Source organism: Symphalangus syndactylus, chromosome 6 (assembly GCF_028878055.3).
Source record: "Symphalangus syndactylus isolate Jambi chromosome 6, NHGRI_mSymSyn1-v2.1_pri, whole genome shotgun sequence".
Lineage (NCBI taxonomy): Eukaryota > Metazoa > Chordata > Mammalia > Primates > Hylobatidae > Symphalangus > Symphalangus syndactylus.
Genome location: NC_072428.2, coordinates 140,089,339 through 140,111,831, shown reverse-complemented (window position 1 = coordinate 140,111,831; position 22,493 = coordinate 140,089,339). Strand labels below are relative to the sequence as shown.

The window sequence follows — 22,493 nt, the reverse complement described above, 5'->3', positions numbered from 1 at the left end:
TCCTTGTTCGTGTATTCCTCATGGGCCTCAACTCCAATTCGTGCTCCTCATTTAAAAAAAAAAACATTGTTTGCTCCACCTTTGGAATTTTCTTTATTTTTCTGGTGAACTCATCAATTATAAAAATTCTGTTTCTTTTAATAAATGTAGCCTCTATTTGCATCTAGCATGATGATGCTTCATAATATCCAGTCCAATTTGCTATCTTTTCTGACATTTGTCTTTACCTATGTTTCAGTGAAAAATCTGAAGGATGTCAGGGCTTAAAATCTGGCTAAAATGAGTCACGTGTCCACTTACCATTTTCTAAGGAGAAAACTATACAAGAGAATTAACAACATATGATCAAAGGAAATTTACTGTTTATGTAATATTATTTTATTGCCATTTTCATTATATTCAATAGAAATAGTAGTACTAGAAAGAAGAAAATGAGATTTTAGGAACATAAAACTGGCTTTAGATATTTGAAAATGAGAGGAATTTTATGTTTACAGATTTCAAAAGGCTTTGACATTACATTTCAATGCAAACAGTAACTTATTGTATGATTTGATTCATTAATAATTGGAGTGATGTTAAGATTTAGACATTTCATAGAATCTCAAATATGACGTCAGGTACCACATTTTACAGGTACACTGTGATTCGCCCACTAAATGATAGTGAGTAAATAATAACTGGGATATGTAACTATAACCTAGGAGTCCTGCGTTCTAGTCTAATAACTGTTCTCAAAAATATCATTAACTTTTTGGGTATAATAAACAGTAAGCTGCAGAATAAATTGCACATACTAAAGAGTAAGCAACAAAACAAATTGCACATGCTGTACAGTATGCAAAGCAACAGAATTAGCAATCTGAGAAACAACTGAATACAAAATAAAACACACAGTTGTGTTTTGATTAAGGCTCTTTTTAGGCAATTTGCCTCAGCCAAGGCTGTGTAACTTCTTTGAGTTTCCATGTACTTTATAAGGCTCTCTTTGAATTCCTTTAATCTTTCATCTGATCCCACAGGTCCACATTTAGACCTCTGTATTAGGCTGTACAGCCCATTGGCATAGTGATCACCATTTTTCTCCATCAACAGATCCTCAACACAGTCCATTAGTTCCTTCACTTGGTCATCCTGATTGCTCCCTTCAGCACGGTTATTAAAGGCACAGATTCGCCCACCACATGCTGCCACCAGCTTGCTTAGGGCTTTGTTATCTGAGTCGCGCATGTAATCCATCAGGGAGCCACCATTGAGGTCTTCCTTGTGGGTAAAGAGGACAATTGTGTGTCCCATGGCATCCTCTCCAAAGATCTCCTTCACCCTCTGTGCAGCCTCCTGGTCCTGTGAGGTATAGCGGCCCAGCTGAGTCACCAAGAGCAGCACATGGGGTCCTGGTGCAGAGAGCAAGTAGCACCTCTGCACCTCTTTATACAGAGTTTCACAGTGGTCCTTCCAAGAAAACATATCTGGTGTGTCAATAATGACAATCTCTCTATTTCCCCAGCTTCCCTGACTTTTGCTGCAAGTCTTAGTCAAGGTCTGGGAACCCAGCTTCGATTCAAATGCTTGCTTCCTGAGGATGCTGTTCCCTGCAGCACTTTTGCCGGTTCCTGTTTTGCCCACCAGGATGATTCTCACCTCAGATCTGCTGGCACATTGGCCCTTTGCATGTGGTCCTGTGAGGAGCAAATTTACTGTGTTATCACTACACTGATCATGGCAGTGGAATATTTTTTTTTCTTTTCTTTTTCTTTTTTTTCTTTGAGATGGAGTCTAGCTCTGTCTCCCAGGCTGGAGTGCAATGGCGTGATCTTGGCTCACTGCAAGCTCCACCTCCCAGGTTCACTCCATTCTCCTGCCTCAGCCTCCCAGTAGCTGAGACTACAGATGCCCGCCACCGTGCCTGGCTAATTTTTTTTTTTGTAGTTTTAGTAGAGACAGGGTTTCACCATGGTCTCGATCTCCTGATGTCGTGATCCGCCCACCTCGGCCTCCCAAAGTGCTGGGATTACTGGCGTGAGCCACCAGGCCCGGCCAGTAGTGGAATATTTTAAATGATAAAGAGGTATTCCCCGTTATGTAAAAAGATACTCTCACATCTATTTCATGTATGAAATGAAAGCTAACTTGATTTCTCTAGGACTGCTGGGTATTGCCATGTTGGAGCCTAGGAAAACATACTTGGGGATGAGATGGATTTAGAAACATTTCTCATCATGTAATGGTTGCCTGAATCACTCAGTCCTGGATCTCTAGAAGAAAAGTTTTCTGGAGATCAGAGATGTGTAGGCAAGGCCATGGGTTCCATCTCAATGTGGGCCAAGTGACCTGGCTCTGTTTCAATGCCAGAGGTTGCTACTTTGACCTTTGCTGGGCAGAGTGGGGTCATGACTACCAGGGAAGTGGCTGGACCAGCAAAATATTAGAATGAGCAGAGTAAAATTATTTTTATTAGTGAAGAAACAACTGATATAAAGGATATCATAATTTTGCTTAGAAAGGATGGCATAATTTTTGTATAAAATAGTCACAGAATATGGTAAACTTCCCTCTCTCCTTCCCCATTTCCCTTCAATGTGGGTAAGGTTCTGGGGAGAGGAGTGAATGGGGACAGAGGTATGAAGGAGCTTGAGGCTTTAGGGAAAAAATGTGTTTCAGACACATAAAAGGGGAAGGCATAGGAGCCATGGTGCCATTTCTGCTGGTCCACATGGCAGTGAAAGGAACGACTTGTCTAGGGCGGGTTCATGGAAGAATCAAGATGCAGCTTTGTAGTGGAGACAGGAGCGATTTAACTTGCAAGGCAAGGGTGACTCTAGCTCTTGAGGGTTAACCCCTTGATTCCTTTACTGTAAGGGAGGAATATTTGACCTATATGAATGAAATGGAATACCATGATAACAGAAGAATCTTTCTGGAGGGAATATCCAAACAAACTAAGACTCTCCTGCTAAGCCCATTGCCTTTTGGGGTTTAGCTGTTCCTTACTCTCATGTTGCAGAGAGAAAGTTGGAGAAAGAAAGTCTACATTGACTACAGAATATCAGAGCTTAGAAAGAACTTAGAGTGTACAAAGAAAATGAGCTTTCTGAGAGGCAGCATGCAGTGGTGAAGAAAAAAAGAATCTGGAGCTGGATTGCTTAGTTTTAATTGTCTTTCCATTGCTAGTCATATGATCTTGGACAACTGATCAATTTCTCTGCATCTGGAGAAGATGATGGTTTACTCCATGTGGTGGTGTTCTAAGGATTAAATAAGCTAATATATGTAAAGAACTTAAAAGACTGCTGGTGCACTTAAGCACTTAGTGAAAATTAGGCTAGGATTGTTTATAGCAACCTCCTTATAGAGGAAGTAACTTGCATGCAGGGGTTAAGTAACTTGGACAGAGTCACCTAAATAGTTAGTGAAATCTACCATTTATTGAGCACTTTTAATGTGCCAGGATCTGTTCCAGGTGGTTTACCTGCATTACCTAATTTACTCCTCCTAGCAATGATATGATTTAGGGTTAGGTGCTGCAATGCCCACCAGCGGTCTTGTTCTCAGTTGGTTCAAATGACCTCTCGGGCTCACAGGACTGCCATGGGCCTCACTGGGACACTAGTCTACTCAGAAGAACGGAAACCTTCGCTTGCCAGAGGGACAATGTTGGGCCTTCCACGTAGTGGAAGTCTATGCAGTAATTCATGGAACACTGCAAACTGTCACCTAAGGAGGTCCCAGGACAAGGAGATGGCATCTTGAGCAGTTATAGAAGCCACCTGGACTCACAGGAGCCAATGTCTCTTGTAGCAACTCTGGGGTTTAGCTTCCAGATTCCCTGCAAGGAACATGAGAGTTACAAGAGTCACTCTGCTCAGGGAAGTTCGAAACATAGCTTCCTAGCATGTATTTATAGTTCTCCCAATATAGATATAATTCACCCATCAAGAGAAGTTTTCAATCATAAGCAAAGTTCCTAATAATATTATAGACTTTTTTTTTACTATTATTAAATTATTAGAGAATCTGAGCTAAAACATTTAACCAAAGATTAAATTCTCAGGCAGAAAGGGAAAGGGTTTGTCAACCTTTTTACCCATGGTTTCTTTTTATTCACCTTATTTTACACATAAATTTGCAACTTGCCCAAGAACTTAGAGCCCATTAAAAGTAACCAGTTTTGTAAATGAAAAAGCTGGCATTTGAACCTGCCCATTTTCTATGCCTGAAGTATTAGTGCTTTGCCATGCTGCTACGCCAACGCTTGTTGCATATATTTAAGTATTTTCTCTTCCAGCCAAATTGGCCAAAATTTATGGACATTTAATCTTATTTTCTGTAGGCCAGTGAAGTTATGGCCTCACAGTAGACATGCAATGGACACTTTTACTTAATAGGAAGCAGGCATTACATTACACATTTCTATATTCTGAAAACAGCAGCCAAGCAGCTCCTGATACACCATGCTGGAGCTTGCTTAGAGGTGGCCAAACTGCACCTTTAACCTTCCTCTCGCCTACGAAAACAGAAATCAGGGGAGTCACTGAAGAGAAGCGGTGGGAGTCCTGAGTTGCTGGCCTCCTAGGGAGTGCTACCTCATTCTCTCCCATGCGGAGGGTATAGGGAAGAGAATTCTCTGCATCCAAAGCCAAGTGAGAGGGTCTCTAAAACATCCACTCATAAATATTAGGCATGTCACCAAAGTTGAGCGATAGGTAGGTCATTTCCCAGATGGATGTCTGCTGAATGACAGAAATTGATAAGCCTATCCAAGTGCAGCAAAGTGAAGAGAATTCTTGAGCAAATTTTTGAGAGGAGTAAGATGTAACCTGAAGTTTGGAGACATGCATAAACGTGGAAATTGGTGTCTATTTCCTTTCTGGAGAATTCTAAATTTTGAAGGCTGACTAGAGCCATCTAGGAGACCAGGATAAGGAGTAAGCAGCAATGGCTTAGGGAGTTTCCCATAGACAGAAGGGATCTTACAGAAAATAACTAGGCACAGCTGCCTTGATGAGGCCCTGTCCAAAGGCCTGCCTTGTATGGCAAGGGGAGTGCAATAGTAAGAGGAAGCCAGGGGTGCCATGAGGATGGGAGCAGAGGTCTAGTTGGAGAATTCAGCCAGAGAGGACACAGCCTCTGGTGGGAAGCGTGCAACTTAGCCCTGTGGGAACTCCACAGTGTTCTCACACAGTGGAGTGTCTGCTGTAATGGGGCATGGGATGGCGGTGAGGACCAGCCAGGAGATGACTGCAAGGACAATGGGACTCAAGCACTCCACCTTCTTTCTCCAGTCACCCATCCTCCTGCCTGATGGGGAAGGAGGGACTAGCATGAGGGTTGAGGGGGCAGAGCTGGAAGGGAGAGGAGGACTTTTGGAAGGTCCCAGAGTTCAGGCTGAGGCTGAGGTAGAGGAAGGAGAAACTCAAATTGAATGTAAGTTTGATGTTAGATGGCACCGAACAGTACAACACCTGATACATGTGTCATAGTGACTTTAATAGACTATTCTTCTAGTCTCTATTAATCAGAAAGGCAACTGCCTGAGATGGCATCAATAAATCAAGATTGTGGCCAGGCGCGGTGGCTCACGCCTGTAATCCCAGCACTTTGGGAGGCCTAGGTGGGCAGATCACTTGAGGTCAGGAATTTGAGATCAGCCTGGCCAACATGGTGAAACCCTGTCTCTACTAAAAATATAAAAATTAGCCAGGCATGACGACACATGCCTGTAATCCCAGCTACTCAGGAGGCTGAGGCAGGAGAATCACTTGAGGCTGAGAGGCAGAGGTTGCAGTGAGCTGAGCTTGCACCAATGCACTCCAGCCTGGGCCACAGAGCCAGACTCCATCCCCTCCACCCCCCAACCAAAACAAAAGGAAATCAAGATTGCATAATAAGAGGCAGTGGCTGGGAGGTAAAAAAGTTGTTTCTCATTTGGATCTCAGAGTTCAGCTTGATCAATAAACAAGTTCCATACACAATGAAGCCAGAGACCTCCTATTTCTCACAGGTGAGGGTTGAGTGTGAAGGGAACTTGGAAGGGAGGAAGATCTGGGCTCTTCTTGATGTAAGAGACTGAAGACAGGGCTGGCGAGGGGCAGAGAGTGAGGAGGAGGGAGTGGGAAAGGGGAGGTCAAGATACAGAGAGAGAGACGCCCATACCATACAGATAGCAGAAACAGGTGCAAGAAGAGGAGAGAGAGAGAAAGGACAAGGGAAGAGAAAGGAATGATAGAGACAGACAGAAAGACAGAGAGAGAGAGAGAGAGAGAGACAGAGAGAGAGAGAGAGACAGAGACAGAGAACCTATAGAATTGTGAGAGAAGGAAGAGAAGACTGAATGGTAGGAGAAGGAGTATTTCAAAGAGATCTGAAAGATTTGTGCATAAGGGAAAAGCCTGGATGCATATTTTGGATCCTGGTGAGTATTTTAACAATTTTCAAGCCAGACTTGGTGGTTCATGCCTGTAATTCCAGCATTTTGGGAGGCCGAGGCGGGTGGATCACAAGGTCAGGAGTTTGAGACCAGCCTGACCAATATGATGAAACCCAGTCTCTACTAAAAATACAAAAAAAATTTAGCTGGGCGTAGTGGTGTGTGACTTTAGTCCCAGCTACTCGGGAGGCTGAGGCAGGAGAATCACTTGAACCTGGGAGGTGGAGGTTGCAGTGAGCCGAGATTGCGCCACTGCACTCCGGCCTGGGTGACAGAGAGAGACACCGTCTCCAAACAAACAAACAAACAAACAACCAAAACAAAACCCCACAATTTTCAGCTGCTGGTGGTGGTAGTTGTGGGAGTTAGAATAAGATCCTTCACCCTTGTTTATTTTGCCCCAATATCATCATAAGAGCCAAACTCACGCACACACATGCGAAGTCACTTTCTTACCCCAGTGACTGTGTTCATTTTGGTCCATTGGTGTTCCTGAGAAACAGAGAGACAAGAAACTTATTTTTCAGTTCTAAATCATGAAAAATTCTTATATTTCTTTTCTTTTTCTTTCTTTCTTTCTTTCTTTTTTTTTTTTTTTTTGAGACACAGTTTCACTCTGTCACCCATAGCCAGGCTGGAGTGCAGTGGTGTGATCTCGGCTCACTGCAACCTCCACATCCTGGGTTCAAGCAATTCTCCTGCCTCAGCCTCCTGAGTAGCTGGGATTACGTGTGTGCACCACCACGCCCATCTAATTTTTGTAGTTTTAGTAGAGACAGGGTTTCACCATGTTGGCCAGGCTGGTCTCGAACTCCTGACCTCAAATGATCCACCCGCCTCGGCCTCCCAATTAAAAGCGTGAGCAATCGCGCTAGGCCAAGATCCTTATATTTCTAAACAACCATGTTTCATTTGTCTACTCGTAAGGAACAAGGTGGGTGGGAAAGGAATGACTTCCTACTTTACAGAGAACTGGAATCACTTGCTGAGGAGCTGAGAAGTGGGTTTCGTTCGTAAGCCTCACGCCCAGCTCTCTCTCGCTTTCTTCCTCCCGTCCTCTCACAGGTCAGCCCGGCTCCCTTCTGCTTTTGTTTTGCCTGCACACTCTTCCCTTCTGTCAGCTTTCTTTGTAGGTGTGCCTTCCCTTACACCTGAGGCTCAGTCCTCCCTTTCCCTCTCTTTCTTTTCCCACCTTGCCTCCTTCCCTCCTCTGCTCTCTCCAAACCTCCTCCCTCATGTTGAGTCTTTGCTGACTCAGTGAATTAAGATTATGACTCTGGGAAACCGTGCAGTCCTTTAAGCCAAAAATACACTTTACTTGATCCATCAATTGCTTGAATTTTTCTCATTCTCCAACAGCCACTGGTTATGAAGCCCTTGCAATGTAGGAACTACAATGGAGTGAAAAGTATCGGTACATTTTCATCAGCTAGTTTCTCTTGCTTAAATCTGGCAGGCATAGACCAAGCCAACAAGCACAGAAAACTGAAAGCCACAGGTTAATGCCCAAATTCTTCCCAGTTAGCACTTTTTATTGGCTTTATACTATGGAAATTCTTTCTTTGCCAGTAATGTGTAAAGTAAATTACATCGGTTTCCTGTAAACTGGCTTCACTTAAGGAAAAGGCAGTCACTCTAAATTGCTTCTCTTAAAACAGGACAAATTTGTTCTAAGAAAAATGAAAATGTTTGTGCATGGCTTGGGACCTAGAAATCAACACTGCAGAACTTTTCGTAAATCTGGGCTTACCTGATGTACTGTTCAAAGAAACAGTTGGCTCCCTGTTCAGTCCTGTTGTCTTGTAGCTCAGCTCCGAGAGAAAAAGAAAGTAAAACCGAGACTCCAGTCGGTCTTCTTCCTCTCTTGAATCTTCACTGAGCTTCCTGACTGCTAATGAACCCCACCACGTGCCTGTGTTTGAAATTCTCTTTCATGCCATTATACAAAATAAACAGTTTAAATGGAAAGTTAATCAGTAGTTATTTGCTGTCATGTGGGCCAACTGTCTCTTTTTCTTAAAAGTGAAAAAAGAGTGTTTTCATGATTTCATCTGGACTGGAAAGAAAGGCACGAATGCCAAGGAAGTTGGTGGATTTCAGTCCTTCCCAGCTGGGATATGTCCCAACAGTTAGAAGTTTGTCTAGATGCAAATGGCCCCCTGAGAAGGGCTTAAACCTCACTGACACCGGCAGCAGGGATTGTTCTAAAGCAGATGCCACTGGGAGAGAAGAGGAGCCTCTGATAGGCACTGCCCAGGGGAAGAAGGGCACAGAAAGGAGAACCTGAGAGGGGCCGTTTGTGTCTGAGTCTGACTGTAAGGATCATTAACCATCAAAACATTTTTACATAACTCATTCATGGCTTCTAGGATTCTGGGCCTTTCTTCCCTGTCCAGCTCTGTAATTTCAGAGAACCTCCCTGTGGGGAGAAATTGTCTAGGAAATGTCTATAGTAATAATCTGGAGTGTTTATATTCAAGAAGAATAACTCAAATAATTAAAGTTGAAATCGTCCAAATATCCTTTTTCTTATACATAGGGCAGTTGCCACAGCAGCGGAAGGAAGACATGGAATTTGTATTGCCTTTAAATACCCCCAGATTAGTAGTGACACACATTGCTTTCTTTTCAGACTCATTGGTCAAGAATAATCACACAGCTCTAGGCTCCTAATCACATGGCCCTCCTATGAGGGAGGCTGGGGAATGCAGTGGACCCTATGGAACCCGGGTGAACACCACCACCTTTACAACATGCGACTGTTGCTTTATTTCATTTTCTTCCAGATCCTTTGCTGTACAATCTCGTAAGCGTGCTTGAAAAACAATACAACACAGGCAACTCCTGCTTGAAATCTATAATCTGTAAGTCTATAATTTAGTCCTAAAAATAAAACATTCTATGTAAAAACACTAACTGGGGCCTATTTCTTATTGTTTTATGTGTAAAACAAATATAATGTAATATGCATCAAACTGAAAGCTTACCAATTTTCTAAATCATAAATAAATTTGGTAAAGCACCTATATATGAGAAAAACTGTCAACTTAGAACACCAGAATTATAATACATGCTTTTCTGAATACCAAAAAAGTACTTTAGGCTTATTTTATTTTATTTTGAGATGGAGTCTCACTCTGTCGCCCAGGCTGGAGTGCAGTGGCGCCATCTCGGCTCACTGCAACCTCCGCCTCCTGGGTTCAAGCGATTTGCCTGCCTCAGCCTCCTGAGTAGCTGGGATTACAGGCGCTGGCCACCACGCCCGGCTAATTTTTTGTATTATTATTATTATTATTTTTTAGTAGAGACAGGTTTCACCATGTTAGCCAGGATAATGTTGATCTCCTAACCTCGTGATCCGCCCGCCTTGGCCTCCCACAGTGCTAGGAATACAGGCATGAGCCACCGCGCCCAGCCCAATAATTTAGGTTTATAAATAAAAAATATTGGATAATGTAAGTGGGAGTGCAAGGCATCTACAGGAATGAAGAATTCAGTGGATAGCCTACACAACCCATGTTCATTTCATCTCTCTAACTGTCCATTTTCTGTGTTGGCTTTACCTTACTTTGGTAGAAAGATGGATTTGTTGTTCCATAATTATGCTCAGGAACAGCAGTGTCTAGAGAAATGTTATAATTTTCCTTTTCTGTGACTGTTTTTTAAGGAAAAAATAAACTTTTTAATAAAAAACAAAAACGATATATATAATAACAAAGCTTCAAAATACATAAAACAAAAATTGTCAGGACTAGAGGGAGAAAGAAACAAATCCACAGATAGTTGGAGATTTTAATACTCCTTTTTTAGTAATTGATAGAATAACTTGATAAAAAAATACATGATGATATAGAAGATCAGAAAAGTACTGTAACCATCTTGAGATAATTGATACTTATAAAACATTATGCCTTACAACTGCAGAATACCTATTCTTTTTCAATTGCACATCTACCTTCATGAAGACATAACATGATGGAAAATAGTCTCAATAAATTTGAAACTATTGAAACCATACGAAGTATGTTCTCTGACAACAATTGAATGATGCACAGAAATCAGTAACAATAGGATGTCTAGATAATGCCCAAATATGTCAAAATTTGAAAACTGATAATGAAAATAAAACATCATAACTAATTGAATGTAGTTAAATCAGTGCTTAAAAGGTAGTATAGAGCTGTAGGTGTTTATACAAAAATGATAGAAAGGAAGTATGGAAGAGAAAGAGAAAGGAAGGAATCCTTGCCACAGCTGGGAGAAAAAATTCTGAAAAATCTATCTAGAAAAATATGTTATTCATGATAAATAACTTTTATAACTCAATAATTTAAAAAAGACACATAATCTAATAAAAATGGGCAAAAATTGAACAGATACTTCAGAAAAGGAGATATATGAATAACCAAGTTGCTTAACATCATTTTTTTTTAACTTTTATTTTAAGTTCGGTAGTATATGTGCAAGTTTGTTATATAGGTAAACCCGTGTCATAGAAGTTTGTTGTGCACATTATTTTGTTACCCAAATATTAAGCCTAGGACTCATTAATTCTTTTTTCTGATCCTCTCCTCCTCCTACTCTTCACCCTCTGGTAATCCCCAGTGTCTACTGTTCCCTTCTATGTGTTCATCTGTTCTCATCATTTAGCTGCCACTTATAAGTGAGAATATGTGGTATTTGGCTTTCTGTTCTTGTGTTAGTTTGCTAAGGATAATGGCCTCCAGCTCCATCCATGTTCCTGCAAAGGATATGATCTCATTCATTTTTATGGCTGCAGAGTATTCTGTGGTGCATATGTACTGCATTTTCTTTATCCAGTCTACCGTTGTTGGGGATTTAGGATGATTGCATGTCTTTGCTATTGTGAATAGTGCTGCAGTGACCATACATGTGCATGTGTCTTTATGGTAGAATGATTTATATTTCTTTGAGTATATACCCAGTAATGGGATTGCTGGGTCAAATGGTAGTTCTGTTTTTTTTTTTTTTTTTTGTAAAACGTAGACTTTTAATAACTGCTTTTATCACCAGGTTAAGCCATGCAGTTACAAAGTAGTTAGAAATTTCGGAAGGGTGTTATAGTTAAAAAAAAAAAAAGCTGATTCTTACACATATATTATCTAGCACTTCATGGGGACACTACCCTTCAAAAGGCCCTGGCCAAATAACTCCCAAATGAAACACTCAACCTAAGGTTGTTTTCAGCCCACTGTTAGTGAAGCTGGGTGCAGAATGCAAAGCCTCTAAAAGGACAGGATACAAAATCAGGTGAGTAGGGGCCATTGGCAATGCTCAGAGCCAGCCAGACTCCAAACAGGGAGCCCAAGTGGTTTTTTTCTGGGACACTGTAGTTGAATTATTGTTTAATTAGTCAACCATAGATCTTCAAAAGAGAACAATTAGTTAACATGATAAAAAGGTTACTGCATTCTTTAGACTGTGTCATAATTATAGTAAGCAAATTCTGACAGTTTTAACGAAAATAGCCTCCACCATTTTGCAGGTATGAAGATAACTCAATTATCCACAGGGCTTTTAATGTCTGCTGGACAACAATACATGAATGATAAGCTATAAATGACATTGTTTTATGATATAAAAATACTAGTGTTTTTCATTTATTATTTCTATAGGCATTCACTGTTTGAATCAAGGGTAGGCTTGTTAAGTGATTAAAGGCAATTTTATTACAGCAGCATGTACTTATTCTATTCTAAAAGAATAAAATTCGTAAACAGAAACAGCTTTGATATTTGTTTGCAACCTGCAAAATTGAGTTATTTTGCTGATAGAAAATACTAAGAACTCACTTGAGGACCATGCCACCTTCTGAAAAGGCCACACACCTACTTCTTAAATGTGTTAAAGTTACAGCGTGTCCCAGACTCATCCAGAGCAAAATAAGTAAGCAACTGGCTGTTATTGACTGTCCCTTCCCCAGCACTCGCACTGCTTGTGTTGGGAAAAGCCACAGAGCAAGGCTGCACAGCCAGAAGGAGGAGGCTTTTTATTTAAAGGCAAAATACCAAAATGGCTGTCTCGTGTAGGTGATTTCTACTTTCACACTCTGCTTGTACATGATCCCCTAACCTTAATTGCTTTCTCAGCGGGCTAATTTGGATTGACTTGTTGAGAATGGTATCCATTATTAATGAGTCAGGAGAGAAAGGGATTTCTGTGGTTACATGTAAACTTGTGATAGGTCTGTGGAAGTTACACGTGAAGAGGATAGTGAGGAAGTCAGCCATGATCCATCTATGTGAAGGTCACACCAGCTTCACTGCACACTTTGAAGACTTTCTCAATGGCATTGACTTAGGCAGCTGTTCTCAGGTCCAATCCCAGGTTATATACTTCATGGCTGTGTGCACAATTTGCCTGGCAGAACGCTCCATCGTGTACGCCAAGCCAGAGTGCACGACGTCTTTCTCAGATGCGCCCGATATCCTGCCTTGGAACTCTGCCGTGGGTACAATGGGAATAGTTCCACCACGCTTTCCAAATTTTCTTTCTAAACTCTCTTGAACAGACCTGAGCAAGTGGTAATTAGAATCCCTTTCATATTTGAAGGTCGAACGGCCATAGCTGACATAATTTAGATTCTTCAGCCACTCAAAGTAAGATACTGTCACTCCTCCAGCATTCAAGTAGAGATCTGGAATAACCATAATGTTTCTCTCCAGGAAGATCTTGTCAGCTTCTGGAGTTGTTGGCCCATTGGCACCTTCAGCAATGATCTTGGCTTTGACTCTGGCTGCATTGTATTTGGTCAACTGCTTCTCACTAGCAGCTGGGATCAGTATGTCACAGTTGGCCTCCAAGTTGCTTCCTTCATAGGGCTTTGCCTTGGGGAAGCCCAGAATGGACTCATGTTGCAATTTGAAGTCTTCCAGTTCCTTTGGGTCAATACCATCTGGATTCCATATACTCCCATCAGACTTACCAACAGCAATACATTTAGCACCAAAACGATGTAAATATCTCATAGAGTGTAGGCCCACATTACCAAATCCCTGAACAACAAATGTTTTATCTCCAAACCCTGGTGTCATTCCTAAAATGCTCATGTTAAGAAGCTTCATTGATGAAGTTTTCCATCCCATGGAAGACACCATGGCCAGTAGCAGAGATACATCCATGGATGTCCCCTTGGCTGATGGGTTTACCGGTAACACAGGCATGTGCATTAATATCATAGTGCCCTATGGTGCTGGTATAGGTATCAACGATCCAGGACATCTCCCGCTCATCTGTGCTCATGTCTGGAGCAGGCACATCAATGCCAGGACCAATAAAGCCCTTCTTTGCTAGCTCCATGGTGAACCTCCTTGTGATCTTTTCCAATTCATTATCGGTATAGTTCTTGGGATTGGTCTTAACACCAGCTTTAGCACCCCCAAACGGCACATCAACCACTGCACACTTGTATGTCATCAGAGAAGCCAAAGCTTTTACTTCATCTACACTCACATCAGTGCTGTAACGGATACTTCCCTTGCAGGGCGTGCGGTGCTGGCTGTGCTGGGCCCAGCAGCCTTAGATGACCTCCCAGGAGCCGTCTTCGCGCCGGATGGGGAAGGAGAGACTCAGCACATGGTTGCAGAGCTTGATGATCTGCACGATGCCGCGCACCCGGTTCCGCTTCTGCTCCTCGCTCTCTCGGGTCCTCTGGTCCTCCACCAGCTTGTCCTCCATGATGCTGGCCCCGCGATCAAAGATGCCCTCCACCATCTTGAGGAAGTTTGGGTCGTCCTCGCGGTCGGCCACCGCCTCGCTGTAGCGGCGCGGGGCGGCCATTGTGAGCCCGGGCTGCGGGGCGGCGGCAGGCTGTCCCCGTGCCCGGCCCAGCAACGAGGCCCAGTCGGCGGCCGCCCAGCCCAGGGCAGGGGCCCCAGCCCGGGACAGCAGCAGTGCTTCGCCCAGGTAGTGGTACATGGCGGCAGGCGGAGGGGAGGTGCGTGATCGGTAGTTCTGTTTTTAGATCTTTGAGGAAATACCACACTGCTTTCCACAATGGTTGAATTAATGTACACTCCTACCAACGGTGTATAAGTGTTCCCTTTTCTCTGCAACCTCACTAGCATCTGTTATTTTTTGACTTTTTAATAATAGTCGTTTGGACTGGTGTGAGATGGTCTCTCATTGTGGTTTTGATTTGCATTTCTCTAATAATCAGTGAAGTTGAGCTTTTTTTCATATGCTTGTTGGCTGCATGTACGTCTTCTTTTGAAAAGTGTCTGTTCATGTCCTTTGCCCACTTTTTAACGGGGTCTTTTGTTTTTTTCTTGTACGTTTGTTTAAGTTCCTTATAGATACTGGATATTAGACTTTTGTCAGATGCAAAGGTCTAATATCCAGCATCTATAAGGAACAAATAGTTTGCAAAAACTTTCTCCTATTCTATAGGTTGTCTGTTTATTCTGTTGATAGTTTCTTTTGCTATGAGAAACTTTTTAGTTTAATTAGATTCCATTTGTCAAATTTACTTTTGTTGCAATTGCTTTTGGCAACTTCATCATAAAATCTTTGCCAGTTCTTCTGTCCAGAATGGTATTTCCTAAGTTATCTTCCAGGGATTTTATAGTTTTGGGTTTTACATATAAGTCTTTAATCCAGCATGAGTTGATTTTTGTATATGGTGTGAGGAAGGGGTCCAGTTTCTATCTTCTGCATATGACTAGCCAATTATCCTAGCACCATTTGTTGAATAGGGAGTCCTTTCCCCATTACTTGTTTTTGTCAGCTATTTTGAAGATCAGAAGTTGTAGGTGTGGTAGCCTTATTTCTGGGCTGTCTATTCTGTTCCATGGGCCTATGTGCCTATATTTGTACCAGTACCATGCTGTTTTGGTTACTGTAGCTCTGTAGTATAGTTTGAAGTTGGGTAGCATGGTACTTCCAGCTTTGTTCTTTTTGCTTAGGATTGCCTTGGCTATTCAGGTTCTGTTTTGATTCCATATGAGTTTTAAAATAGTTGTTTTCTAGTTCTGTGAAGAATGTCATTGGTAGTTTGATAGGAATAGCATTCAAGCGTTAAATTGCTTTGGGCAGTGTGATGGTTAACTGAGTGTCAACTTGATTGGATTGAAGGATACAAGGTATTGAACCTGGGTGTGTCTGTAAGGGTGTTCCCAAAAAGATTAACATTTGAGTCAGTGGGCCAGGAAAGGCAGACCCACCCTTAATCTGGGTGGAAACAATCTAATCAGCTGCCAGCGTGGTTAAAATATAACCAGGCAGAAAAATCTGAAGAGAGACTGGCCTAGCCTCCCAGCCTACATCTTTCTCCCATGCTGGATGCTTCTTGCCCTCAAACATCAGACTCTAAGTTCTTCAGCTTTGGAACTTGGACTGGCTCTCCTTCCTCCTCAGCCTGCAGACAGCCTATTGTGTGAAATATATATGTACATTCCATTAGTTCTATCCCCCTAGAGAACCCTGACTAATATAGGCAGAGTATGGCCATTTTAACAATATTTATTCTTCCTACCCATGAGCATGGAATGTTTTTTCGTTTGTTTGTGTCATCTCAGATTTCTTTGAGCAGTGTTTTTGTAGTTCTCATTACAGAGATCCTTCACTTCCCTAGTTAGCTCTATTCCTAGGTATTTTATTCTCTTTGAGGCAATTGTGAATGGGATTGCATTCCTGATTTGGCTCTTGGCTTGACTGTTGTTTGTGTATAAGAATGTTGTTTTTGTGCATTAATTTTTGTATTCTGAGATTCTGTTGCAGTTGTTTATCAGCTGAAGAAACTTTTGGGCAGAGACTATGAGGGTTTCTAGATATAGAAACCTTGTCTGCAAACAAGGATAATGTAAATTTCTCTCTTCCTATTTGGATGCCCTTTATTTCCTTCTGTTGGCTGACTGCTCCAGCCAATATTACTTCCAATCCTACGTTGAATAGTAGTGGTGAGAAAGGGCATTCTTGTCTTGTGCCAGTTTTCAAGGGGAATGCTTTCAGCTTTGGCTCATTCAGTATGATGTTGGCTGTGGGTTCCTCATAGATGGCTCTTATTACTTTTAGGTATATTTCTTCAATACCTAGTTTATTTCAGAATGACATAACATTGCACATTACTCAGAATGGTTAAAATAAAATTCAAAATGACAGGCAACAAGTGAGAATTTTGAACAATCAGAACTCTCATACAATGTTGATGGGAGTGTAAAATGTTACAACACTTCTGGAAAGTATGTGGCAGGTTTTGTGCCCTTTGGTGGAGTATTAAGTCTTTCTTCATAGACAGCACATAACAGTTTTTACCCAGTTTGTTCATGAGAATTTAACTTTTTAAGTTGCGATTCTAAATCAGAATTTATCCTTTTACCCTATTATCTAAAGGGCTTTTATTTTATAAGAGGAATACAATAAAATTAGTAAATTAATTTCATAAACAGCTAATTTACTTATTTCAATATTTTAAAACATTTAATTTTTTTTGAAGGTGATTAAATATTTTTAATGCACCATTCGATACAGGGTTTTTCCCACCCTTATATAACTCCCTCTATGTCAGATTCATGGGTGTAAAAGTCTCATACTCCTGGGTCAGTAACTTCTCTTTTTTAAAAAATATTTTTTATTATACTTTAAGTTTTAGGGTACATGTGCACAACGTGCAGGTTTGTTACATATGTATACATGTGCCATGTTGGTGTGCTGCACCCATTAACTTGTCATTTAACATTAGGTATATTTCCTAAATGCTATCCCCCCACCACCCCACAACAGGCCCCAGTGTGTGATGTTCCCCCTCCTGTATCCATGTGTTCTCATTGTTCAGTTCCTGCCCATGAGTGAGAACATGTGGTGTTTGGTTTTTTTGTCCTTGCAATAGTTTGCTGAGAATGATGGTTTCCAGCTTCATCCATGTCCCTACAAAGGACATGAACTCATCATTTTTTATGGCTGCATAGTATTCCATGGTGCATATGTGCCACATTTTCTTAATCCAGTCTATCATTGTTGGACATTTGGCTTGGTTCCAAGTCTTTGCTATTGTGAATACTGCTGCAATAAACATACATGTGCATGTATCTTTATAGCAGCATGATTTATAATCCTTTGGGTATATACCCAGTAATGGTATGGCTGGGTCAAATGATATTTCTAGTTCAAGATCTCTGAGGAATCGCCACACTGACTTCCACAATGGTTGAACTAGTTTACAGTCCCACCAACAGTGTAAAAGTGTTCCTATTTCTCCACGTCTTAGCATTTAAAAAATTTCCTTTTGATTGTCTCGGAGTTTCTAGGTTTGTTATAGACTCAGTTGCAAATAGTGATAATTTTCCCTCCTTGTTTCCAAAAATATCTTATGTTGCTTTCTCTTGTATGATTACAATTGCTTGCTACCTTTTCAAAAGTGAGTTAATGTGTTTTTATTATTTATTTACCTGTAGGGCACCTAATATCTTATCATTAATATTGATGTTGGTTATTGGCTATTAATTAGTTTATTTTAAAATCAGTGTGGCTATACTTTGCTTAGTCCTATTTCATGAAAGTCTTTTATCTGAGGTATAAATTTAGAAAAATTTATTTTAATGTTGACTGATATAATTCCATGTCTTTTTCCTTTTGACCTACTAATATTGCAAATTACATCACTGTGTTTCCGAACATAAGTGATATGTACATGTACATGTGCAAAAGTTTGGGTTCCATGGAATACGGACTGTTGAGATGAAGATAAAATGGATGAAGGAAATTCGTTAGGGAATCTTCTCAGGAAAAGTGCTAGAGGGGGAAGGGAAGAACCCAGGATTAGGCAGGGAGAAGTGAGACTGAGATGTAGTCACAACAAATACAGACTCTTCAGGGAGTTCTAAAGTTTGGTTGGACTTTCAGAATGAAGGAGAGTGAGAAGGACTTTATAATCCCTATCGGATGCAAACTTCCACTGGAAAAGATACTTGACTTACGTAGGGCATCTCTCTTCAGCACAAGCTAATTTCTGGACAGGTCTGACAGCTCAACAGCTGAGAGCTAACAACTGGCCTCACTCCCAGCAACTGGAGATAGGTCCTTCTGTTTTTGCACTGTTCCTCTAGGTTTGGAGATGCAAATATTGCTTCTCCTGCTTCATCTTTTAGATCATCTGTAGAGACTTCCAAGCACAGTTTTAAATATCTCCCTGATGAAATTTCTTGCTCAAGCCTTCTCACTCCTGTCCCTTCTGAACATGAGCATACATGGGACATTTCCCCTACGTCCCATGCTTCTAGCAAGTGATGTGACTACAGCCTTAAATGAGGAGTAAGATAGATGTTGGGAGGAGGTGAGGAAGGAGAGGGCAGTGGCTGAGTAGAGGTGCATGTTTTAGAGTACTATGACATTTTAAAATTCATTTTATTCCCATGGTTCAAGGCAATTTTGGAAAATGGGTCAAGCCAAAGGAATAGACCACAGATTTCCTGCAGTCATATTGAGATGTACTTGACAATTGTTCTGTGGTTTCTTGTAAAGTGTTTATTTATAAAGCAGTACTGTTCAATAGAGAATTCTGTGATGGAAATGTTTACTGTCTGCCCTGTCCAATATGGCAGCTACTAGCACATGTGTCTGTTGAGCATAGCAAGGTGGCCAATGTGATGGAGAAACTGAATTTTACATTTTAATTTTAAATCATATAATTAAACAGCCACATGTGGCTAGTGGTTACCGTTTTGAACCATGCAGTTATAGAGTATATCATTCTTAATAAGATGATACAAAGCATTGTGTTTGTCAAAGGAGAGGGGTGCACAGGTAAAGATATAATGAGAAATTGCAAAACAAAAGGAACAAGTAGATTTAACATCCCAAAATTCCAAAACGTGGGGTGGGGATGCCTGTTACTGTGAATTTAAAAATTGTCGTTACTTTCCCCATTGCTTGTTTTTGTCAGGTTTGTCAAAGATCAGAGAGTTGTATATATGCGGCATTATTTCTGAGGGCTCTGTTCTGTTCCATTGGTCTATATCTCTGTTTTGGTACCAGTACCATGCTGTTTTGGTTACTGTAGCCTTGTATCATAGTTTGAAGTCAGGTAGCATGATGCCTCCAGCTTTGTTGGTTTGGCTTAGGATTGACTTGGCAATGCAGGCTCTTTTTTGGTTCCACATGAACTTTAAAGTAGTTTTTTCCAATTGTGTGAAGAAAGTCATGATGGGGATGGCACTGAATCTATAAATTACCTTGGGCAGTATGGCCATTTTCACGATATTGATTCTTCCTACCCATGAGCATGGAATGTTCTTCCATTTGTTTGTATCCTCTTTTATTTCATTGAGCAGTGGTTTGTAGTTCTCCTTGAAGAGGTCCTTCACATCCCTTGTAAGTTGGATTCCTAGGTATTTTATTCTCTTTGAAGCAATTGTGAATGGGAGTTCACTCATGATTTGGCTCTGTGTTTGTCTGTCATTGGTGTATAAGAATGCTTGTGATTTTTGCACATTGATTTTGTATCCTGAGACTTTGCTGAAGTTGCTTATCAGCTTAAGGAGATTTTGGGCTGAGACGATGGGGTTTTCCAGATATACAATCATGTCATCTGCAAACAGGGACAATTTGACTTCCTCTTTTCCTAATTGAATACCCTTTATTTCCTTCTCCTGCCTGATTTCCCTGGCCAGAACTTCTAACACTATGTTGAACAGGAGTGGTGAGAGAGGGCATCCCTGCCTTATGCCAGTTTTCAAAGGGAATGCTTCCAGTTTTTGTCCATTCAGTATGATATTGGCTGTGGGTTTGTCATAGACAGCTCTTATTATTTTTAGATATGTCCCATCAATACCTAATTTATTGAGAGTTTTTAGCGTGAAGGGCTGTTGAATTTTGTCAAAGGCCTTTTCTGCATCTATTGAGATAATCACGTGGTTTTTGTCTTTGGTTCTGTTTATATGCTGGATTATGTTTATTGATTTTCATATGTTGAACCAGCCTTGCATCACAGGGATGAAGCCCACTTCATCATGGTGGAGAAGCTTTTTGATGTGCTGCTGGATTCGGTTTGCCGGTATTTTATTGAGGATTTTTGCATCAATGTTCATCAAGGCTATTGGTCTAAAATTCCCTTTTTTTTTGTTGTGTCTCTGCCGGGCTTTGGTATCAGGATGATGCTGGCCTCAAAAAATGAGTTAGGGAGGATTCCCTCTTCTTCTATTGATTGAAATAGTTTCAGAAGGAATGGTACCAGCTCCTCCTTGTACCTCTGGTAGAATTCGGCTGTGAATCCATCTGGTCCTGGACTTTTTTTGGCTGGTAAGCTATTAATTATTGCCTCAATTTCAGAGCCTGTTGTTGGTCTATTCAGAGATTCAACTTCTTCCTGGTTTAGTCTTGGGAGGGTGTATGTGTCGAGGAATTTATCCATTTCTTCTAGATTTTCTAGTTTATTTGCATAGAGGTGTTTATAGTATTCTGTGATGGTAGTTTGTATTTCTGTGGGATCAGTGGTGATATCCCCTTTATCATTTTTTATTGCGTCTATTTGATTCTTCTCTCTTTTCTTCTTTATTAGTCTTGCTAGTGGTCTATCAATTTTGTTGATCTTTTCAAAAAAGCAGCTCCTGGATTCATTGATTTTTTGAAGGGTTTTTTGTGTCTCTATTTCCTTCACTTATGCTCTGATCTTAGTTATTTCTTGCCTTCTGCTAGCTTTTGAATGTGTTTGCTCTTGCTTGTCTAGTTATTTTAATTGTGATGGTAGGGTGTCAATTTTAGATCTTTCCTGCTTTCTCCTGTGGGCATTTAGTGCTATAAATTTCCCTCTAGACAGTGCTTTTAATGTGTCCCAGAGATTCTGGTATATTGTGTCTTTGTGCTCCTTGGTTTCAAAGAACATCTTTATTTCTGCCTTCATTTCGTTATGCACCCAGTAGTCATGCAGGAGCAGGTTGTTCAGTTTCCATGTGTTTGAGCGGTTTTGAGTGAGTTTCTTAATCCTGAGTTCTAGTTTGATTGCACTGTGGTCTGAGAGACAGTTTGTTATAATTTCTGTTCTTTTACATTTGCTGAGGAGTGCTTTACTTCCAACTATGTGGTCAATTTTGGAATAGGTGTGGTGTGGTGCTGAAAAGAACATATATTCTGTTGATTTGTGGTGGAGATTTCTGTAGATGTCTATTAGGTCCACTTTGTGCAGAGCTGAGTTCAATTCCTGGATATCCTTGTTAACTTTCTGTCTCATTGATCTGTCTAATGTTGACAGTGGGGTGTTAAAGTCTCCCATTATTATTGTGTGGGAGTCTAAGTCCCTTTGTAGGTCACTAAGGACTTGCTTTATGAATCTGGGTGCTCCTGTATTGGGTGCATATATATTTAGGATAGTTAGCTCTTCTTGTTGAATTGATCCCTTTACCATTATGTAATAGCCTTCTTTGTCTCTTTTGATCTTTGTTGGTTTAAAGTCTGTTTTATCAGAGACTAGGATTGCAACCTCTGCTTTTTTTTGTTTTCCATTTTCTTGATAGATCTTCCTCCATCCCTTTATTTTGAGTCTACTATGTGTGTCTCCGCATGTGAGATGGGTTTCCTGAATACAGCACACTGATGGGTCTTGTCTCTTTATCCATTTTGCCAGTCTGTGTCTTTTAATTGGAGCATATAGCCCATTTACATTTAGGGTTAATATTGTTATGTGTGAATTTGATCCTGTCATTATGATGTTAGCTGGTTATTTTGATCATTAGTTGATGCAGTTTCTTCCTAGCCTTGATGGTCTTTACAATTTGGCATGTTTTTGCAGTGGCTGGTACCAGTTGTTCCTTTCCATGTTTAGTGCTTCCTTCAGGAGCTCTTTTAGGGCAGGCCTGGTGGTGACAAAATCTCTCAGCATTTGCTTGTCTGTAAAGGATTTTATTTCTCCTTCACTTATGAAGCTTAGTTTGGCTGGATATGAAATTCTGGTTCGAAAATTCTTTTCTGTAAGAATGTTGAATATTGGCCCCCACTCTCTTCTGGCTTGTAGAGTTTCTGCCAAGAGATCAGCTGTTAGTTTCATGGGCTTCCCTTTGTGGGTAACCTGACCTTTCTCTCTGGCTGCCCGTAACATTTTTTCCTTCATTTCACCTTT

The 22,493-nt window shown here is 40.9% G+C and overlaps 1 protein-coding gene and 1 pseudogene across 2 annotated transcripts; both read right to left on the bottom strand.

The window, feature by feature from the left end:
- Positions 1–355: 355 nt before the first annotated feature.
- Positions 356–8,645, bottom strand: GIMAP2 (GTPase, IMAP family member 2). Of its 2 annotated transcripts, none has more exons than XM_055284514.2 (3): positions 8,178–8,645; positions 6,884–6,919; positions 356–1,679 (listed from the first exon to the last, which is right to left on the bottom strand). In XM_055284514.2, the coding sequence occupies exons 2-3, from the start codon at positions 6,909–6,911 to the stop codon at positions 694–696; spliced, it is 1,014 nt and encodes a 337-aa protein (XP_055140489.1). In that variant the 5' UTR covers positions 6,912–6,919; positions 8,178–8,645; the 3' UTR covers positions 356–693. The 2 variants fall into 2 exon arrangements, with proteins under 2 accessions (XP_055140489.1, XP_063498423.1); XM_063642353.1 differs by having other exon boundaries at positions 6,856–6,919; positions 8,178–8,332.
- A 3,540-nt stretch (positions 8,646–12,185) lies between these two features.
- Positions 12,186–14,365, bottom strand: LOC129484063 (glutamate dehydrogenase 1, mitochondrial-like; annotated as a pseudogene).
- Positions 14,366–22,493: the final 8,128 nt, after the last annotated feature.